Here is a 22,107-nt window from a genome sequence, read left to right on the forward strand (position 1 = left end):
GTACCTGGAACATTTTTCTAAAGGAAGAAGACCCTTGTGTTGCCATTTAGCCTGATCCATGATGACTTGACATTGGGGAGGCAGTTACTGTATGTGCTAAGGGTACAGGTGCTTTCCCACTACTTTTTGGGAACTGGGATGGTTGGTTACTATTTGTAGCCCAATGGAGTCTTGAGCTGGGTGGTCGGTAGGTGTGACCACAAGATAAATATTGAATTAAAAAAACAAATTGTGGGTAGCTCAATCCAAGTCCAATGTCCCTCGCCCACAGTCGGCGAGATGTGTGTCAAGCACAGAACACGAAGTTTGCCTTGAAGTCTTAATATTTATCAATTGTGTGGCCACAACCCACTGACACATTTTGATTCAGTGGAAATTCTGAACCAACCTCGCACACAAAGTATGCAATCAGCAAAGCCTGTGACGCTTAAATGTTTCCAAGAAAGTGCCTCTAAGTTTGTGCATTTGATTTTTGCAAGCCAGGTGTCCTATCTGAAGCTTCAGATGCTTAAGCGATGGAAAAAAATCTTTCTCCCTGATTATCTTACCTTTGACAATGTACTATCATCTAAAATCTTCCCGCCTGAGCCCCCTTCTCATTTCTAGTGACTGCGTTCAAATGCTGCCTTTGTCACACACATGGGGCCATGAGCACGATGTATGGTATCATCTCTTGCACACATTTCATGAGTCAGGAAAGCAGTTCTGGACGTGCTCGTGTCCCATTGAAACTGACGCCATGCAAGTCTGTGTTTTCCGGAATTGGAACTATAAAGCATAGATCAGTGGACAGAATGAGTAGCATTAGGTTATCTGAATTCCAACCAGTCATGTTGCCCACCTTGTTCTTCAAAGAACCAAACGTGTCTGAAAGGTCAGGAGCAGAAAGTACCTCTTCAAACAGCAAGCTAGCCTTCCACCTTCAGCTTCTCCAAGAATATGGGAAAAGGAAGCTCCCTTCGTGAGAGAGGGGACGTGGGCCGAGGAGAGAGGTTAGCTGTAGCTCTGGCTGACCAGCCCCCAGACTGAGTGATCCACATGTTCATGGATCTCCAGGTAAGTCTCTTCCTCAGAAGCCCTCCCACAAAAGATGCAGCAGCCTCTGTCCCCATCCCTTGAATGTCTCTTCCCACGTTTTCCTCTCACTCTATGCAGCCTGGATTATTTGCTTCTGTCCCTGCAGCAATTACTCTGTGTCGGGCTGGAAATGGAGTGATACCCTCTTTATCTTCTTTGTACTTATTTGGGAAATCCGGTAACTTCTGAGTGAGTCAGGTTAGTTCTTTCCAAATCAGTGAAAAATCTGAATGGAGACAAATACAAAAAGAATCTTCCATGGCCCCATCTCGGTTCTTTTCCTTCCGCCCCTCTCTTAGGATCGTTTTCAGCTAGTCAGTATAACATGTTGCCACACTTGGGATATTGCAAGCCCCTCTTCTTCCAGTATCAGGAGAAGTTTGTTTTCTTGAGCAGTCTTTATTTTTGACATGGATCTGTTAGTACTGAACCTTTTATTAACTGAGGCTGTCTCAAGCTCTGTGTACTTCAGCAGTGCTAACAGAATACATTTAATAATAGCTATACATAAATATTTGATTCAGCATAGAACGGAAAGGGTCTTGCAACTTTAGCTGAAGAAATGGAGCAGTGACCCTCATACTCGGATTAAGGAGGAGATAATATACAAGTTTCTCATGAGTTATCTTATTCTGGGTCTGTATGGTGTTTTGCCCAGTGTGATCCTGATCTCTGTTAGGGTATCTAGGTGCTAGGGGAATACAGATGACAAGGTGACTGTGCACACATCCGTGGGTTACTTAGTGCTGAATTACCCTTTCAGGGACTGGCTCGTGTGGGTTATGGGAAGTGGAGCCTTTTCACAGGGACCTGGCAACAAGCCAAGCGTTCCTATTTTATGACAGTTGCACAGAAAGCCAGTAGAGACCAGCGTCTTGGGGAACAATGGGGCACTTTGGGAAAGATTTTGTTTATTAAACTTTCACAGGTTTGTAAAACTTAATTTGAGTTGAAGGACAGTTATAGAAAATGTTAGGGTGGGAGGTGTGGAATGGTGACATCAGAAGTTGCTCAGCCAGTCATCTTAGTGTTGATTTGCATAGAGGATATTTGCATATTGCAGTCCCGATTAAAAGATGTTCTAAAAATACCATAAAAGCTAGCCCTGTTTTCACCTCACGCTTAATCACAACTCTGTCTTATTGGTTCAAAGGAAGGACTGGATGCTAATTAGGGTTTTGCTACCCAATCTTCTAAAGCTCAATAATGGCTCTTAACAGAACTAGCCTCTTATATCAGGCGTGATGTGATGGAAGCTACTTGGCAAGTCGGAGAGACCCCGGGCTGTGCTAGGCCTCCTCTGTTCTCATGTGGGAACTGTGGTGCGTGCTTAGAGCCGTGTCTCTGGCCTTTTGAAGCATCCAAATATTTAGAATCACTTCTGAGAAAAGCAAGGATCCATTTACAGAATCAGTCAGCTCTCTGTAAATAACTTTAAACAAGGGGAAACAGTATTTTGAAAGTTTCCTGAGATGCAGCTGGCCTTGGGCCACAGCGGTAACACACATCTGTTAAAAGCACCTAATAGAGACCCTATTAACTTGGTAAATAGGTCACATTTTATGGGAACAGATCTTATCTAGGTTTGCTGCATGCAATAGAAAATGCTTCTGGGTAATAAAATCTTGCTAGAGTGCATCTCTCTCCCATAGTGATGTCCCTATTAACACTTCTGTAGGACACTGTTATTGTTAGCTAGACACTGGATTTTATAGGTTGTTTCCCCTTCCTCCCTGCAAAAAGCTGTAAAAGTACTCTCCACCTGGTATTTGACTGATTAAATCTATCACCAAAGAGACAGAATTTAGGATTCTGTCATATGAATTACATATACACACTGCAGGGTTCAAATCAAGCTCTGTCACGGAGGAGATACTGTTTGTTTGCAAGAGTATAGATAGAATGAGGAGGAAAGAAGGGGCTGAAAGAGGAATTCAAGAAATCTTGAGAAAACATCTAAAAAAGCAATTGTCATGGCAGCTTAGTATGTTAGCACCTAAAGGTCCCATCCGAGAACACAATATATGTATGCTTGGTAAGACCCAGTCCCAGCTTCAGAGAGTTTACAGTCTGAATAGGCCAGACAAAGAGTGTTGTTTTCATTTTACAGATAGGGAACGGAGAGACTCGCCCAAGGTCACAAACGAGGTCTGTGTCAGAGCTGGGATTAGAAACCAGCTGTTCCGAGTCTCAGTCAAGTGCCTTAATTGCAAGACTATCTTTCTCGAGGGCTGGGTTTCTCACCTGATGAAAAGTAGATAAAAATCCTGTTTTGTCTTATAAAGGGCCAAACTCTCTGTGGATGTAACTGCAAGGAACTCAGTGGAGTGTCACCAGCAGAGAGTTTGGCCTAAATGCTTTTTCTTTTTTTTTTTTTTTTTTCTTTTTGCTACTATTTCTTGTTTTACAAGTTTGACTTGGGGCTGTGGTTTGCCTGATACCTTGGTACATCCTGGAAATGCCTCCTCTGAATCATGAATTTTGTTTTCCCAAATCTGGCTTGACCAGCAAAGTGGGGGAAGTGTTACTTTGGAGGCAGGGAGCTTGTTCTGTATGGAAAGCTTGGATGGGAGCAGAAAACAAAAGCCTAGAATCTATGCAGCACAAACCCCATGGAGAAACCACTGTCCACTTATGAGCTCACTAATTGCCTTACATTTGTTCTGCCTGGGATACTCTCTTCTGTCCATTGCAGAGAAATCTTGGGAATGGTGGGTAGCGGGATGGGAGAACTCTCCGCTACCCTCCTGCCGCCCCCATTGAAGCCTGCATTGATTGAACCATCTGCACCCATTCCATAATTACCCCATGTCGTGACTGCAGGAGAAGTGCCCATCCAAGTTAGGCTATTGCGTGAAGCCATCCCACCTTGCCTCATGCTAGCTGGTGGGAAGGAGGAGATCGCATCAGGTCCACGTGACTGTGGATATTGGTTTGGGGCCTGGTGAACTGAGAAACAGATGAGGCTGAGAGGGAGCTAATTCAGTGTGGCTGAGGGGCACCTGTGGTCTGGATGGGCCTGTAAAGAAGGGAAGTGCTTCAACGCTGGGATTTCTCTATAGCATGGATCACCAAAGGTTCCGGCCCCCCACAAGCGAATCTAGTGCTGGTGAAAGACGCCAGAGGGTCTTTCTGAGTAAACAAGCAGGTGCAGCCACGGCGCAGGCTCACGTGTGCTTTGAACCTCAGCGGGAGAGACCGATTCTCGGGGGAGAGACTCCTCCACTCTCCACGCCCTTTTGATCCTTGGCCTCTCTGCTAAATTGCTGTACTGTGGACACCTATCCAGTGGGGAAGGAGGGCTGAGAACATCAACCGATTTCACATCGGCCCCTGGGACATTGGGGGGTGGTGAGTTCTAGCCTTCACGCACCCGACCTGGATTGGAACCATTAACCGCCTGGATGACAACGCTCAAGTCCATTCCGGAGCCATTTAATTCTCTGACTTCTCTCTCTCCAGTTGGACGTGCCTCCCAAAAGGCAAGAGAATAACGTTCGGCTCTCTTCGGCATGATGCAATGGTAGAGAACTGAGCATTTTGCTGAGAACCCAAACTACTGTCTGAGCAGGGCCAAGTTTTCAACCAAGTTTCTAAAATACGTGGGAGGCTCTTCCTGCTTTGCATAGGCAACATTTTGGTGTTTTTGCAAGTGGGGTCACACGTTGCCTGATAAGTTTTAGGCTGCCTTTGTGGCTCTGCCCGATGAAACACGTGACCAAAAATACTTTGGGGGGACAGCAGCCAAGTGTGGCTCATGTTTTGACTCGTAGACCAGTTCTTCTGCCTTTGGTGCCAAAAATTATCCGATTCAGGAGCCCGCCAATCTGAGCGTCTTTGGTCTAGAAATCTGCCTGGACACCTAATGAGGCTGTTCTGGAAGCCTGGAGGCTGTTCTCCGTTGGCCCAATTAAGAAACCGCACGGAGAGCGACTTCTCCCAAGGAGGAAATCTAATTTATAAAGAAAATCCCAAATATTTTCAGCCATTTAAAAAAGGGGTTGTGGGTCACTCTGGGACCGTGGGGAGGGTTTGGGTGAGCTCTTAGCTCACGCAAAACATTTTGACCACCCACAGTGAGTTTCACCCAGTTGTTCTGAATACTGGTGGGTGGCTGCATCCCCACTTCATTAGCAGAACACGTAAGACAGAATTATTTTCCCTGGTAGGGCTCTTCCAGGCATTGCTGCTCGTCCTACATGTGAGAAGCTGCTGCTGATGTGAAGGTTATGCAAGGAAGGGTGGCCAGATTCAGGAGATCTTGTTTTGAATCCTGGCTCGGGCACCCATTTCTTGTGACCTTACACAAGTCCCCTTATCTCCTTGTGCTGCAGTTCTTCACCTGTAGAATAGAAGTAAAAATGCAAAAATATCTCTCTCCTTTTATGTCTAAGTAGATTGCAAAGCCTTCAGGGCAGGGACTGAGAGTCTCTGTTTATGCGATGCCTAGCATGGTGGTGCCCTGATCTCTAACAGGGTCTCTAGATATGCCATTGTAATACAGATTATCAGGGTTTCTCATGAGAGAAGTTTGGCATGGACGCACCATTTGGCTCAGAGTTTTGAACTTGCTGACTCTTAGATCTCCAGAGAAGTTGGATTCTGCTAGCAAACAGTGCTGCGTCCGAGTGCTAGAACAATGTCCACTTTGTCCATCAGTAGCGATGCCACTGGGTGAGCCGCGTATCTCGGCTTTGCTCTCTCTCTCTCGTCAGGCCAGGTCTTTGCATTGGTGAGGATGTTGTTCTGGGATCAGGGGTCTGTGGCCCAGTTTGAAGCTGCTCAGTGAGACTTTTAAAGTTGCAAAAGGAGGGGCAGGGGGATGAAATCCCTCAATGCCCTTTGTGCTAAGCATGACCTTGAGGGCTGCCTGGATAAAGGGCCCCAATTGTCCATTTTCCCTTTGCATCCATGCAGTGCGAGCAGCCTTTTGACCGGGGTGGGGGGAGGATTTCAGTGAACGGGGGCTTTGTAGGTTTTTAGTGGGCTTGGGTTGTGGGGAGGGAGCAGTGGAATGAAGGAAACTTCAGAGCGTCTGGCCAAATGGCAAAGATGTGGCTTCCATCCGGTGTGTTCTGTGCTGAGCAAAGGCTCTTCACGTCCAGCCTCAGGCATGAAACGGCTGGCGAGCTTCATCTGCCGGCTGTGATTGGATCAGTAATGATGCTGCCCAATTTAGAACAAAACTTTTGCCTGGCTATGCTGTCACATTGGGAAGCGTAGCCTAGAGATCCCCCCCCCCCCCCTTGATGCCTTTATACGCACAAACTCGCTTTGCATAAGGGTTGATAAGGTCTGATTTTAACCCACGCTCACTCTCTGCCTCTCTCACTAAAGATGTTTCCAGCGCGTGTGGTGACGATTACCATCTCTGATTATGGTCAGGGTGTTTTTGAAGGGCTGAGTAACCACAGTTGGCGACAGACTTTGAAAAGACTTTCCATCTCTCTTGAAAAGCTGGCCCTGAATCACCTTGGAAACCCTTCCCGAGCATGTCCACAGCAGCAATTTACCTGAGCGTCGGAACAGCCCGGCTCTTCTGAGAGCGGGGTTTGTCATCTGCACCGAGCGGAGCGGAGTTTAACAGCGGGCTTCTCTTTTCTTATAATGGACTGAACTTAAACTCTAGATCCAAATGCTCCCAAACTTTTAAGGCTCTGTCTATAGAACAACTAGAACAGACTCCGAACAGGTCCGATTCAAGCCATAGTTACAGACCGGTGTTAAGCACGTCCCAGTAACTCCATCAAAACACCAGGCCTTTCAAAACGGTCTCTCCTGCTCTGCCCTTGGCACCCGGCCGTTTAGTTTCTTGAGGACTGAAATGCTGTGGTCTAACTAGTGCTATTGTGCTTGGTATATGGGGTTTCTGGGTGAAAGATGATAGGAGGTCAGACTAAAATTCACCACTCGCCATTGTGAGCCTCTGTTCACTGTGTGTGATGTATCGGGAGTAGGCATCCAGTGCCGGCCTCTCCAGAGGTGGGTTTTATGTATTGTTGGGCCAAAAATTCTACAGGCGCGTAGGGTGGATTTTTCAACTGGTCCGCTCATGGCAGCATTCTTCCTAGCTTAAGAAACGTCTCCTCCTGTGGCAAAATCGAAGTTAAACGGCCCGAGCTCCCCAGCTCATGGGCACAGCTCCACAATGAATGTGGAATTTGCCGGTGGAGCTTACGCTGGTTTACGCCAGTGGAGGATCTGGCCTAATGCGGGCAGCTGACGAATCTTCGAGGAAGCGGAGCGGCTAGAGAACATGTGGCTACTGCCGCGTTTCTGGAAGTCAGTCACCGAGGGTTCAGCAACGCTGATGGCACTTAAAACTCATCTGCACTTCTTGAATAGCTTTATTGATCTAAAAGAATGCAGCTATGTGCATTCAAAAGGGACTTGCCCGCTGAGTGGGACCTGAATAAGAGATGCTCTTTCACAAAATCCATTGGCTTTGACAGTCACGTCATTCCTCTGTTGCTGATGATGATGATTAAATGACATGTATTTGGTGTAACGAGTTCGCCCTCCTTTCCGCCTCTGATTCCAGCCGCAGCCATGTCCCAAGCCTCCCTTTTGATATCACAGTCCCTAGATGCAGAAATGATTGTGCTGTCCATGGATGGAGTGACTCTAGGCTGGAAGCCCATCCGAGGACCAAGTCTAGGCCAAAAAACGGCCAGCAAAATGGGGCTAGATCATCCAGTGATGCAAACTGACTTCACTCCATTGGCGCTCATTCCATTCCATTGCTGGCTGGAGACACCGCAGGCCATCGTGTGCACGCTTGCACAGGCTCACAGTAGTGTAGATCAACCTGCTGTACCCTGCATCCTCTGACTCCCCCGCAGCCCGTCTACACAGTGATGGATGCTTTCTTCCTCACTCAAAAGAACTGGAAGTAGCCCCTCGAAGAAAACTCAGCCTGCAAGGGCTTGTCTAGATTAGAGGAATTGGCACGGAAGCAGCTAAATTGATGGAAGACACTGCTGCAAAGTCTCGTTGTAGGCCTGGTGCAGAACTGGGCCTGTACTAATGCGGCTGTCCGAGTGAGTTACGTGGCTAAGCCGCACTGGTACCAGCCCCATCTCGCAGAAGTGCGGTGCCTCTAGCCTGGGAGTTTGCCCTGGTGCAGTATCAGCGTTTATATAGCTATTCCAGTGCACAACCCGCAACCACTCCTCTTGCAACTTCACTCCTAGACACGCAGCCCCCTTCTGGGGTGACCTGTTGAAAGCAGTCTTGCCCAGGGACTGTTCGACACCAAGGGAAGGACTCGCGTTTGGTCCGTGGGCTTTGGATATGGCTCCTCGTTCCGTTCGACCCCGCGCAGAATACGAATACGTCGTGCCCTTGTAATTCTGTGTTCTCTGAAGCCGGTGATTCTCTTCTGCATGACCTAGCCCACCCCTTGCACCTCCCAGGTCTCCTCCCTCTTGCTGGAGCAGTTGCTTTGGCAACAAATAGAGGCCAGGAGCCACTTGTCCTCTCTCTCTCTCTCTCTCTCTCTCTCTCAGCGACAGGCTCCCAGCCACCAGGGATGAGCTCAGCAGGGCTGCTGCTAAGTGCATTTAAAATGCAATTAGCCTGCCTCTCGGAAAGGGCAGCAAGAGCTGTGGCAGGAGCTGGCTGGGTTTTACAAGGGCTGAGGGGGCCCTTGGAAGAAGCCAGTAAACACCTGCACTTGGGGCTCAGACACCAGGGCACAGCAAGTGGCAAAGTCGGGAGTGGCCAACTGGCTCGATGGCTTTGGAGGTTGGGATGGGGGAGGCGGGGAAGGAGAGAATGAAATCTAGCTCTGTCCACGTTCTGCTGCTTATTTGCTTTTATCTACAGGAACTCGTTGCTTAAAGTCATCCCGTTAACGTTGTTTTGTTGTTACATTGCTGATCAATTAGGGAACATGCTCGTTTAAAATTGTGCAATGGTCCCTTCTAATGTCGTTTGTCCACGGCTTGCAGGAAGAGCGTCCTGGTGGAGCTGGTCAGGCTCTCAATTGCTGGCAGTTCAGCTGTCCCTCCCCCACTGCCATGTGCTGCTCCTGCCCTCTGCCTTGGAGCTGCTCCCCAAGCTGCCTGCGGGGAGGGGAAGAAGAGGGGGACTAATGTCAGGGTGTCCTCCTACCCCCTGCTCCTGCACCCCGCTTACCCCATCTTCCATAGAGCAGGGGGGACACACAGACTGAGGGAGCAGCGTCTGGTCTCAGCTTGCTGATCTAATTAACAAGGCAGTGTACTTCTGACCCCACTCTTCATACTTAAAAGGGGAAATGCGCATCTCTATCTCTCAAACACACACAGGGTGTGTGTGTCTCTGTCTGCCTTCCCTCCTTTCCAGCTGCCTTGTAGAGTGGGAGAGTTAACCCTTGAGGGCTCAGCCAATTGCCAGTTCATCATTCAGCAGTAAGGCATTCCCTGGGAAATATCCCACCCTCCGACTCCTCCACCTCAACCAAGCTTCAGAATCATCATCACTGTGTACCAGAAGTCTTACGGGGAAATTGGATTCGCTTAACATCGTTTCGCTTAAAGTTGCATTTTTCAGGAACATAACTACAACGTTAAGTGAGGAGCTCCTGTATTAGACTTTTAATGCTGAGGAGTGGTGGGGACCTGGACTCTAGCCAAGGCCGGGTCGTCGCTTTCCTTTCCAAGACAGGTCACACCTGGGCTGGAAGCTTTCTCCCCAAGTCACAGCCAGTGCATGGGATCTGAATCCTGCTCTTCCTGTCGTAGGCTCCCCTCCCACGTCCAGCAATGGGCACCAGCCACGCTCTGCAGCATCCGCTTCTTTCTCCTCCTGCGCTGGGCGAGAGGGCCTCTGGCACAGCCCATGGAGGCGAGCCTCCCAGCCTGTGTCGACCAACTCGGGTTGTGCTACCACCCTGAGAACAGCTGTGTCAACAGTGCTTTGGAGTTGTAACTTGCTCTCTGAAGCCTCGGCAGAGGGGAGGGCTATTTTTAGCATTGGCACACGAGCCTGTCCATCTGGGCTCGGAGCCTGCTTGCCGCCGTGGGCTGTGAAGATGGAGCCTGTGCAGCTCTGCCAGCGGACCTGAATCCTGGCCTGCATCTAGTCCTGGGTCCTGTGCAACAATGCTGTTGCACTTCGGTCCTGCTTGTGTAACGCTGACAGAGCCCGGTCGTCAGCAGGCAGGATTGAACCTGGGACCTCCGGGAGCTCAGTGTGTGAGCCTCCACTGCATGAGCTAAAAGCTAAGGCTGTAGAGCAGACTCGTTTAACTCGAAGTGGTCTCAGTGCAACTAGATGGGACAGAACACCACACCCAGGAGGTGTGTGGGTTGCACTTGCATCTAGTAACACCCTGCTCATTCAGTCCTGGAGCAAGCATGCAGAATTTGTGCACAAGTTGTGTCTTGTGTCCTGAATAAATGTCCTTCGGGTGCTAGGAAGCAATCATCCTCGCTCTGTCCCGAGGTGCCAGATTCTGAACCTGGGGTTGGTAGGTCACACACGTGCACCAGCGTCCCTTAGCAGCGGTCGCCAAGATGCACTAACTGGGGGAGGGAGCAGTAGATCTTGGAACTGGAGTTAGAAAGGAGAAAACGTAATCTGAACCAAGTACAGAAGCCTCTGGGGCTCTTCAGCATCTGTAGGGCCCAAGTTGATGGGAGAAGCAAATGCCCAGCTCCTCTGAAAATCAGGCCCCGAGGTGCTTTTATATGGGAGCATTGCTGGGGAAAAGAATACTGATTATCTGATGTGAGGTTTGTGCGATTTGACTCCTGGTGATGTGGATGCCTATTAATGTGGGTGTATCAGCAGAGGTAGTGTTGCTTAGTGGGCAGGACTCTGGCCTGGGACTTGGGAGACCTGGGTTCCATTTCCAGCTCTGTCACTGGCCTGCTGACTGACTTGGGAAACTGAGGCACGGGGAGGGAGTTGCTTGCCTGTCTGTAAAATGGGCATAATGGGGGTACCAGCCTCCTTTGTAAAGCCTCTTGAGATCTGCTGATGAAGAGCGCTAGATAAGAGCGGTTTGTTACGATTACCTCAGGTTTGAATTCTACCGGGGCCCCTGGACTCCAAAGCTCACTGCCCGTGTGTGCTGTGGTCCCTCTCGCACTGATACAATGTCCTGTCTTCTCCCCCACCAGGAGAAATGATGAGGTGACCCACATTAAGATCCAGAACACCGGAGACTACTACGACCTCTATGGAGGGGAGAAGTTTGCCACCCTGGCCGAGCTGGTTCAGTACTATACTGAGCAGCAGGGGCTGCTGCGGGAGAAAAACAGCAACGTCATTGAGCTGAAATACCCTCTGAACTGCCAGGACCCCACCTCCGAGAGGTGAGCTGCTGCTCTCTGCCTGCCACCCGGCCGGGGCACCTCTCAATGAACCTGCCGGGCAAATCCCCAAGCATCACTCACTGTGGTGCTCGGGGAGGTTTGCTCTGAGGCTAACCATGCACCCGGGCTGGGTTTGGAATGGAGCCCCAAACTGGGTACATTTGGGTTTCATAGCCTGAAAGCTGCCCACATAGACCCTCGTGATCCCTTCCCCCTCCTGTTTAGCAGTGCGGCAAGGACAGAATGGTGTTGGCTCCCCCTCCCCCCCCCCCCAACCCCCGCCGCCCCTTGTGATAGTTGCTAGAACCAGACCGAGAACCTGTAACACTGGGAATCCCTTTGACTTCTGTAGAATTGCAAACTTGTCTCCAGTAACCTCAGACTTTCCCATGAGTCCCAGATTAGTGCCCCCGCCCCCATGACCATCACGCTCTGATTTCCGCTCCTGAGTTTCCCCCAGTGTCACATGCCCCCAAAGAGCTGGCCTGCCTGGACCAGAAAGGGAAATGCATGGGCAGGCAGGCGGAGATGCCACTTATGGCCCCTAATTACTCTAACTTTAGCAGCCCCAGTCAGGCGGCGGGACAGTCTCACTTCCTGAAATGGCAGCTCCACTCCCCGTGCGCTATCATGTGAGCTGCCCCGGCTGAGGGGCTGGGAAGTCCCTCCGGTTCCTGTGCTGCCTGGTTGCTAAGATGGGTTAGTTGCTCATTCCATCCTGCAGCATGAGAAGCAGCAAACGCTAGCAGAAGCCCTGGAGAAGTGGAAACCCCCCTCGTATTGATTCCCTCCAAAGAAACTCTGGCATGGTGAAAGTTTTTTTTTTTTTTTTTTTTTTTTAAAGGGTGTCCGCTCCTTGCCAGCACTATGCGTCTCCAGCGTTAAGGAAAATGGGTCCCAGGTCCAGCAATACAAGGGGGGGGCGGGGGCTGCAGATGTGGATGGGGATCTGGTTCTGGAATAGCAGAGGGTGCTGGGAACGGGGATTGAGGCACATTTGCAGAGCAGCGTGTGGGAAGCGTGCGCAGTGCCTGGCTCGCTCTAGCAAAGTCCTGTCATTCTATCACTTTCAGCAGCAATAAAATTCACCCATACGTGTAATCCTAATACAGTCTCAAACCGGTGTGAAGTGATTTGCTCTCCAGGTGCCCCACAGCCCGTGGCTGAAATCGCTGTCATCACAGCCTGCTCCGAAGGATCGGCCTCGCTAGCTCCCACTCCATAACCGTTGTCCTCTGGGACAAAGTTGCCGAGACATGACGTGATGCCGTTGCATCGTCCCTGGAAGATATTTTGGGCCACTTTGAATTCCTGGCAGCCTGGCTTGCAGGCCAGGAGCCAACCTCATCAAACTGGGAACCAAGTGGCATCTGCCCGGAGACACTGTCCAGTTGTTGTTTTGAGCTTGGGCACCAGATGCCCCGAGGCAGAGAAGTGATGAGAGGCCGGATTGTGCTGGGCTTTGTACGCACGCAGTAAGACAGCATCCGCACTGAAGAGAGTAAATATAAGCAGATGAGACAGACTGGGAGAAAAGGAGGAGGGTTACGGTGGGAGCACTGGCATGTGGACACTTGCCCGAAGTCACGCTGGAAGTGTGAGGTAGATCAGGAAACACACCGTGGGTCTCCAAGTGCTAGGCTAGTGCTCTAACCACTGGACCATCCTGCCGTGATCAAGGCTAAACTAACAAGGCTGCTGGACCTGAGTGAACAAATGAGTCCAGGAATGAAAGCAGCATGTTCCAGTCGAGGCGTAGGGCTGGGAGGAATGGTGTTCTGTGCTCGGCCAGCCTAACTTCGGACTCACGAGGTGGCAGTAACGTAACCGCTGTGCGGGAAATGGCCACTTCTGTGAAGTGCTGGGCTCTCAGATGCAAAGTGCGATTTCAGCAGGTGCTCTTACTTAGCTAGCGCTTGTGTCCCTCTGCCCGGAGCATGTTAGAGCTGCCATCTAGTGGAGGAGGTATGGAGCAATCAGGGGCTTGCATTTTAAAAGCAGGGTGACACGGAGGAAGGTAATTCTGTGCAAGGTGAGAGAGGTGTTTTCGTTTCCTGGAGCGGATCAAATCCTGCTGTTTTCCCAAACTCTCAGCGCAGCAGAAAGCAGAAGGCTCATCAGTGATTTGTCTCCAGTTTTCTTAAATCTCCAGGTGAATTTGGTGCTCAGGAAAGTGAGTGGCTGAACGGTGCTAACTGGAGCTAGTGGGCTTATTGTGCAAATCATGCCCAGACCCGCAGGGTGCACTCTACCAATGCATCTCACTCCTGAGCTGCAGCAACCTCTGCTATTCCACTTGTGGGTCTTTTGCTGACCAAAGACTGCTAGTTATGAGTGTCCTGCTGTGTGTCTCTTTAAATATAGATGTTCCCTAATGAGATCTGCTAGACGGATGTCACTTGTAAAGTAATGAGGAGCTGATCCCAGAGGGATAAATTAGTATATTAAGCCAATGTGTTATCTTAAGCTACTGCTGTTTTTGTATTTGTCCTGTGGGGCAAATAAAAGTCCTGATGTTTGCATCCTCTCAGCCGGGTGAAGTATTGACGTGCCATTGCACCATATAGCAGCAATGTCCCTGGGGTTTTATTCCTAAACTATTCCAAGCTGGGGACTTTCCCCAGTTCGGCAGGCAGTGGGGATGAGAGCTGTAAAAGCAGTGTCTCGTGAGTGGCAAGGATAGTTGTATAAACTTAGCATGCCCGCTTTGCAGGAGCTCATGGGAGCACTCTTTCTGGGTTTAGGTAGAGAGGTTCCCAACTCTTTGCTCTGTCTTCTCTGGTTCGAGCCTGGGGTTTGCAATAAAAGCTGAAGCTAGGTAGCATTATAAAAGTTTTTGGCCCAGTCTTCGTGGCATCTGAACCACCACCTGTCTCTAGGGAGGCAAATCTTTTCTCTTCGAGTGCTGCTATATCTGTGTGTCTCGCCTCCACCTTGATTGCCTTCTCCATTCTCCCAGGTGGTACCATGGGCACCTGACTGGCAAAGAGGCAGAGAAGCTCTTGACGGAGAAAGGCAAGCCAGGGAGCTTTCTGGTGCGGGAGAGCCAAAGCAAACCAGGGGACTTTGTCTTATCAGTGCTGACGAATGAAGACAAGATGGAGACTGGAGACCGGAAGCCACGGGTGACTCATGTGATGATCCGTTACCAGGTAGGAAACCCTGAACTGGCTGTTAGGATGGGGAATTTGGTTATCTTTGCTCTCCTCGGGCCCCGTCCAGCTCCCCCCGGAGTCCAGTGGGAAAAGTCCCACTGACACCAGTGAGCGTTGGATCAGGCACACGGCGCATGCTCTGATCACGCTAATAACTCGCCACTTCCTCCCGCAGCCAGATGGGAAGTATGATGTTGGAGGAGGCGAGAGGTTCGACACTCTCACGGACCTGGTGGAGCACTACAAGAAAAACCCCATGGTGGAGAAATCTGGAGCTGTGGTTCATCTGAAACAGGTGACTAATAATAAGCGTGGACTTGGTACACATGAACTAACTAACCCTCCCAAGAACACGTCACGGGGTGCTCCGTCCAATCCCCTGTTTTTACCACTGGATCATTGTTTGCATTCCCTCTGGTGTCCATGTAGCCGCTTCCCATAAGACGTCTCTGCTTCCCAGCCTGGCTTCTCCCACTCAAACAGTGCAAAGGCTTTAGGAAGTGCAAGAGTTCGGGGGTTTGAGCCTGGAACCTCTTACGTTATGCCATGACATGCCTCTGGCCTGAGCCTTGCTGTATTAGTGACCCTTGGTGACACCATGCTTTTGTCACCATCTCGTGGCTAGTCCACAGGCGGAGTTTTGTCTGCTACAGTCTTTGAACTGCAGCACCTGGTTTTCTGCCTGGGGTAGCAGATAGCGGGTTCCACCCCAGCCCCCACTGCCCTACTCGAGCACATCATGTGACTCTGCCATTAGCCCAGCACTACAACTGCAGGATCAAGCAGAAGAGGCGGGAGTATGTGTGTGTGTGGGGGGGGGGCGGGGGGGCTTGGAAGCGCATCCTCTAGCGAGTTGGGGGGCAGAGGGAGCAGGGGCCCCCTGTAAGAGCGGAGTCCCAGTGTCACGGGGCGTCTCTCTCTGTGTTCTGACCCTGCCCTGCCTTTCAGCCCTTTAACGCCACGCGCATCAACGCCGCCAACATCGAAAACCGAGTGAAGGAGCTGAACAAAATGGCGGATCACAGCGAGAAGGCCAAGCAAGGGTTCTGGGAAGAGTTCGAGGTACAGGAGTGCGGCTGTTACCCTTCCCCTTCCCCTTCCCCTCCCCCTCCCCGCAGAGGATGTGAATTCAGCATTGAAATATCAGGCTTGCCCAGTGTGTGAGCATGAGGGGAGGCGCCACGCCACCCCCCCCCCCCCAAACTGGCTGCCCTGCCCTATCTGAGGGAGTTCCCCGCACCTCCTCCCACCCATGCCGTGTTTGTGGGATCCCTCTCCTCGTCCTACCCTCCACTTCTCCATTCCTTGTTTCTTGAGGAGCCCCCTCCTGGCTCCCTGGCTCTTCAATACCATGTTGGAGGAACCCCCCCCACCCCACAATCCCTCTCTGGTATCTGAGAGCCCCTTGTTCCTGTGTCCCTGTTCACTCGCGTGTCCCCTTCTCCTCAGATGCTGCAGCAGCAGGAGTGTAAGCTCCTCTACCCCAGGAAGGAAGGGCAGCGAGTGGAGAACAAAGCGAAGAATCGCTACAAGAACATCCTCCCCTGTAAGGAGACGCTGGCTGTCATGTCTTCTAGCCGCCGAGCTTCTCTGGGGACAGTTGACCTGTGTTGTTGAGGGCTGGGATTGCATGGCATTTAGAGGTCCTGGCCTAATAGTCACATACCAGTGAATCGTTGCCCGTTGGCTAAGGAACATGGGCTTTGCCTGTCGAATCCAAGCTGGGGTCTGGTTAGTTCAGCGCCCTTTCTCTCACTTTCCTGAACTCCGCACTTCCGCATCCCAGGGACTGTGGCAAATGGTTTTTCCTCCTTCACCTTTGTTACTTTGTACCCAGAGATCAAATGAGCCCAGAGCTCAGTTGAGCCTCGCTGGCGTTGGCCAAAAATCGCATGAAGCCAGAGCTAAGCCCCGGGGAAATCAGACCCGCTCGAGGGTTGTACCATTGTGTCCATCAGGTAGCATCGGAGCACCTCCCCGGCGTCTGGCCTTCGTTATGGGTTTGTGGCGTACCCCAGGCAGAATGGGCTGCCTGGATGCCTCACTAGGGGAACTTCTCTCTCCACTTTGGAGTGGGACCCAATTAGCCCCAGCCCTGAAATAACCAGCTGGTCACGTGTGAATGATCTAATGGATTGCTGGGAGCTGCTGCGGGTAAACGGTTGGGGCCCGGCGTGCCGCGCAGTGATGCTTCTGCGCGTGGCTCGAATGTGGCTTCTCTTCCCACGCAGTCGATACCACGCGGGTTGCGCTCCGAGACGTTGACGAGAGCTTGCCAGGGTCAGACTACATCAACGCCAACTACATCAAGGTACGTCAGGAGGGAAAGGTGGCTCTCGCGGGTGGGGCGGCCCAAGGCTGCCTCTCGCTGCCCGTGAGCGGGTGCAGCGGCGCCAAGAATGATACTGCCACAAGGGGAAGCCCGGCGCGAATCCCTGTATTTTGCTGATCACAGGCCAGATGCCATCTCTGCTGAGAATCCTCCTGCACCCTAAGCAGTTTCCTGATACTCCCCCACCAGTTCTTTAGCCAGCTGCCTCTTTGGCAGGGTAAGAGGCGCCTATGGGCTGCTCTCGGCAGCCAGAGAGACTCTTCCAGTCTGTATCTGGCAGGAGAAGCTGCTGCTTTTAGTAGCCCTTTCTTCAGAAGCCTAATGCCCTGTGGGCCTCTCTGGAGCTATGGAACTGTCTCTTTGTCAGGTTGCCTCAAGGGAGGTCCAAGAGCCACATAATTAGCGCCCAGGCCCGCTGTCGTTCTGGGTGGCCAGAAATAGCAGCCGGGCTTTGGTGCAGAGAGCAGGAGTGCTCCAGTGCATCCGGGGGGCGGGAAGGAGGGTCGCTTGGCTTTATTGTGAACTGCGTGTGTGCTTCCAGACCTTATTGCTGGTGGGTGCCGTGTCCTGGCCGCCCCTGCACAGCGACTCCAGTCTCAATGCCCAACCCTGGCCTTCCCTGAGCGGGGGCTGCCAACATGGCTGTGTTGCACAAGGTTGTCTGCTGGGTCAAACTCATTTTCGGCTGGGAGCTGAAACCAATTTGGAGCGAGATTTCTAGCCAGGAACAGCTCAGGTGTTTAAGCCCCTAGCCTTCGCCACGCGATGGGGTCACTTATTTTTCTGTCTGATACAACCAGAACTTCTGCAGCTGTCTTGTGACCTGCACCTAGCACTGAGCAAATGGTAATAAGGCCCTACAGAGGTCACAGCTGGCAGAGGGTGCCTCATTGAGGGGGTATCTAGAAACTGCAAGCAGAACGATTTCTGTGTCCGGGGGTCTGCTGTAGCTTGATCCCTAGAGGAAAGCCTGTTAGCATCAGGTGGCAGATGTTCCACGGGAGAGCTCATGCAGTGCCAGGCAGCCATGTCTTGTAGGACTCCCCCTGTCTTCCCAGCTCAGGGCTGCACTGGGGCAGTCCTTGGTCCCTCACTCCTATTTCCTTGCCACACCCAGAGCATACCCGAAGATGGAAGGAGCTCGGAGCATTGCAAAGTCTACATTGCCACCCAAGGCTGCCTGCAGACGACGGTGAACGACTTCTGGGCCATGGTGTACCAAGAAAACACCCATGTCATAGTCATGACGACCAAGGAAGTGGAGAGGGGCAGGGTGGGTACTTGGTTTGCAGGTTGTTGGCCGTGCATTGTCTGTGGAACCTCTTGCCCTCCAGGTGCATTTCATCCCTCCTGTTGGCCAGACAATTTTGGGTGGGGAAAACTTCTGACTTGTGGAGCCTCAACCTGGTGCCTTCAGGATAACCAACTAATGGCAATAGTCAAAAGCAGGTCTAGTGCAGCTACGGCAGTGGTGGGCAACCTGCGGCCCATTACCAGATCAGGGTAATCTGATTGTGGGCTGCGAGACATTTTGCTGGCATTGACCATCAGCAGGCACCGCCCCCCCAGCAGTGCCCAGTGGCCGCGGTTCTCTGTTCCCAGCCAATGGGAGCTGCGGGAAGCGGCGGCCAGCACGTCCCTGTGGTGAGTTAGAATTGTACAACTTGTCTATGCTCTGTCTGCATTCAGAGGTGGGGAAGGCCTGAAGAACGTGACACTAGGGCCGCTAACCAGAACTGGCTCCACTGCTAAGGAGGGGTTACCAAGGCTATGTCTGCACTAGAAACTTTTGCTGGTATATCAATGCCACTTAGGGTGGTGGGTTTTTTGTTTTGTTTTGTGTCTTGTTTTGTTTTAAAATGTATACAGTAAAAGCCCTAGTGCCGATCCAGTCATATTGGCAAAGTGCTTTTCCCAAAATAGCTTATTTTATTAAGGAAAGTGGTAGAGACTATTACAACGAAAGCACTCTTGTGCTGGTATCAGCTGTGTCTGAACTAGAAGACTTTCCCACTATAGCTGGTTGATAAATTGTTTAGTCAATTGCTTGACTGCACGTTGGTGTGTTAGAAATATATTCAAGAGACCAAGCATGTTTGTTGCTACAAGCCAATAATAATCTAGCACAGGAAGAGGTTCTGTACGGGGCCAGTCTCCGGGAAGCTGCCTCGTGCAGCGTTGTTACATTCACCTTACGCAGGAGTGATCCCAAAGTTACACATTTCAGCTGGTATTATTTATACGATGATTTAACAAGTCACAAGTTTACTGTCACTAAACTCCAACCCCTCAATTTGTCCCACTTCCCTATGTTGTTCTGTTCCTTCCTTCCTTCCTTTGTTTTGGATCCTGGCATTTCAGAAGCTGGTCCATGGAAGTACTTCCCTAGCTTGTACTAACACCTAGAACGAATGTGTCTTGATTTTTGACAAGTTTCCTATCTGCTTGTGCCAAATGCTTGCTTCAGCAAATGCAAGGTGTTATGGGATATTTAGCATAAGTGAGCAGGGTTGTATAAGAAGCATAGGTCAGTTCAGGCTATATAACTACTATGTGCTTAATGTGTGCTGATCTATGTACAGTGCGGATAATACAGATTGGTACTGTGACTGATATGTGCTAGCCCACCATATATTAGTCAACAGCTATACCAGCAAACCCTTTCTAGTATAGGCAAGGCCTTAATACAGTACAAAAATAGGAGATTGGAGGGGTTTTTAATGGGTTAGAAGAGAATGGGATGTTGGCAAGCAGCATAGTGCATTGGGATGGCTCTGGAGTGATGGAGTGACCCATGTAACTGCACCTGGGACAGCAGGGGGTGCTGCAGGTCAGGACTGAAATGGATTGGCAGAGCTGTGCGCACACAGGACTGCGAGCGGCCAGGGGTAGAATAGATGTGATCTCTAGGGGGAAAGGGACCTTCTGTGAGATTAGCCTTCTTTAGGAATTTGTCCTGCAGGCCAAAGAAACCTTCCCCTGGAGGGTCCATGGGGGCAATGTGGCTAGGGCGTGGGGATCTCCACCCCAATCAAACTCTGGATTCTTTAACCTCCTGCAAGCCGCTGCCTCCTTGCAGGAACCATCAGTCGATTTCTTGCAGGAGGGGTTGTGGAGTGGGGGTCAGTGCTGCTGGGGTCTCTTCCTGGCTCAGCCACTGCCTCATGGTGTGACCTTGGGCAAGTCACTTATCCCATCAGTGCTGTGGATCTCCCTGCCTTCACGTTTGTAAAATGGGGATAGTACTTGGCCCTGCTCAGTGTGTGACTGCACGAGGAACCCCATTGCAGTCAGTGGGATTTCTGGGCGGGGAAGGTGCTATTCATCTGTGGTGAGGGTTCCCCTTAATGTTAGTTGTGTACGATGGAAGTGCTGGTGTAACCCACACCTGCTCAGGGTGGCGCTTTGTCCCCTGCTAGCGGAGGCTGGGTCACACGCTGAGGTTGAGGAATATTCTGCAGCCTTGGCTCAGAGAACTTGGTCCTCGAGGTCAAGCAGCAGCAGCTCACGCTTTTAGAGCCGGATGTCCCTGCTGCTGCTGACCCAGCCACCGGCATGGAGTTCAACAAGCTCTCGCGGTCCCGGTACAGCAGGCTCAGTTTGCTGAGCTCTAAGGGGGTTCCCGTCCAGCTCCCCGGTCCTGAATGATGAGCAGAGCCCCTTAATGGCATTTTCCCCTGTCCCTTCAGAATAAATGTTTCCGCTACTGGCCTGATAAGAACTGCACCAAGGAGTACGGCCACATCTGCGTGCGGATCGTGAGCGAGCGCGAGGCGCAGGGCTACTACCTCCGGGAGCTGGAGATCACGCGGACAGACCGGGTGAGAGGCCTCTCATTTCTCCTGCTCCTTTTGCTGGGACAGGACTCTCCCAGAGAGCTGTGGCGGGGGAGAGGCAGCCAGCCTGTAGCTTTGCACCGTTGTAGAAATATTTATCTTATCGATGTGGTTCCTCCTGGTATCGCCCCAGTGGTTGCAGCTCTTGTATTCATTTACCCTTTAGACCCGTCGGGTTCTGGTTGTGTGCATGCTTCTGGAGCTACGCATTGCCAGGAATGCTGCTTGTCCTACCGGGCCTTTGCACTGGCGTTCTGCTGGCTTTGTGAGAGAGTTTCCCAAACAAGGATCGGTGCAATCGGCATGGGGGCAGAACTTCCCTGACCTCCCCAGGAAAAGCATCCATCCCTTGCATTTGTCAGCACCCTCCTATTCACTTGGGTGGCTACGCAGATGGGCTCTATCCTAGCCGAATAGTCCCTCTGCCCCATCTCTAGGTTGTACCGATCAGTTTTCTCTCATTTTACACTTGGATTGTAAGCGCCGTGGGGCAGGGACCATCTTCTTCTGGGGGGGCGTGTGTGCGTGCACTGTAGTGTCTGTGGCACATGGGGTGTTCTAACCAAGCGACCGGGCTATCTGTCCTATAGGAGGAGCACCCCAGACAGGTAAAGCACTATCAGTATTTCAGCTGGCCAGACCACGGGGTCCCCAACGAGCCAGGAGGGGTTCTCAGCTTTCTGGACCAAGTCAACCGAGCACAGCGAAGCATTCCGGACTCTGGGCCGATTGTCGTGCACTGCAGGTATGCACCCGGTGGGGTTGTGTCGGTGGCCAGTGGTGAAAATGTCCCTGTGTGGATGGAGGGGGCTGTTGCTCATGTGAGCCAATAATGACCAGAGGTGAAATCTGTTGCGTCAAGGCCTTGAAATGAGCCTCCCTCGTCCCCTAGTGTAGTGCCGATACTTAGCACTTCTCTAGGGCTGTTACAGATGGAGAAATGGAGGCAGTCTGTGGCACAGCCAGGATTAGAACTGGGGAGGTTTGAGTTCCCAGTTCTCTCCCCAGACCACTGGACTATGCTTCTCTGAGGACTCTGCTTTGGCACGTCTTTATAGCAAATATTCCAGACACCGGCTTCGATGGGCTTGATGTGCCGATGAAGGGCATGCACTGAACTGGCTAGTTATGTAGGGTCTGGGGAGGCATTGTGGCTTTTCGCACACTGATCCCTCCTTGTCTTCTCTCCCCAGCGCTGGAATAGGACGCACAGGCACGATCATAGTGATTGATATCCTGGTGGATACTATTCACAGGCAAGGTATGGCAACTGATCTGTCCCATGGTATTAGCTTCCCCCTTGTCCCCAGGGCGTTCCCTTTGGTTGCAGAATGGCAGTATAGTCTAACCTAATCCCCCTACAAGTGCAATGAGTTTGAAGATCTCTGGCCAATGGGCTCAGC

At 51.3% G+C, this 22,107-nt stretch overlaps 1 protein-coding gene across 4 annotated transcripts in view; it reads left to right on the forward strand.

Moving 5' to 3' along the window:
• LOC102934807 (tyrosine-protein phosphatase non-receptor type 11) overlaps window positions 1–22,107 on the forward strand; it is an 84,193-nt gene that overhangs the window by 56,338 nt on the left and 5,748 nt on the right. For all 4 annotated transcript variants that reach the window (XM_027832388.3, XM_027832389.3, XM_037881062.2 and 1 more), the window contains exons 3-12: window positions 11,187–11,381; window positions 14,341–14,533; window positions 14,712–14,831; window positions 15,485–15,598; window positions 15,986–16,082; window positions 16,768–16,847; window positions 17,986–18,141; window positions 20,558–20,689; window positions 21,295–21,449; window positions 21,898–21,965. In XM_027832388.3, the coding sequence (XP_027688189.1) occupies window positions 11,187–11,381; window positions 14,341–14,533; window positions 14,712–14,831; window positions 15,485–15,598; window positions 15,986–16,082; window positions 16,768–16,847; window positions 17,986–18,141; window positions 20,558–20,689; window positions 21,295–21,449; window positions 21,898–21,965 (1,310 nt within the window). The remainder of the gene's footprint in view (window positions 1–11,186; window positions 11,382–14,340; window positions 14,534–14,711; window positions 14,832–15,484; window positions 15,599–15,985; window positions 16,083–16,767; window positions 16,848–17,985; window positions 18,142–20,557; window positions 20,690–21,294; window positions 21,450–21,897; window positions 21,966–22,107) is intronic.

The sequence above is a fragment of the Chelonia mydas genome, chromosome 18 (genome assembly GCF_015237465.2).
Source record: "Chelonia mydas isolate rCheMyd1 chromosome 18, rCheMyd1.pri.v2, whole genome shotgun sequence".
NCBI lineage: Eukaryota > Metazoa > Chordata > Testudines > Cheloniidae > Chelonia > Chelonia mydas.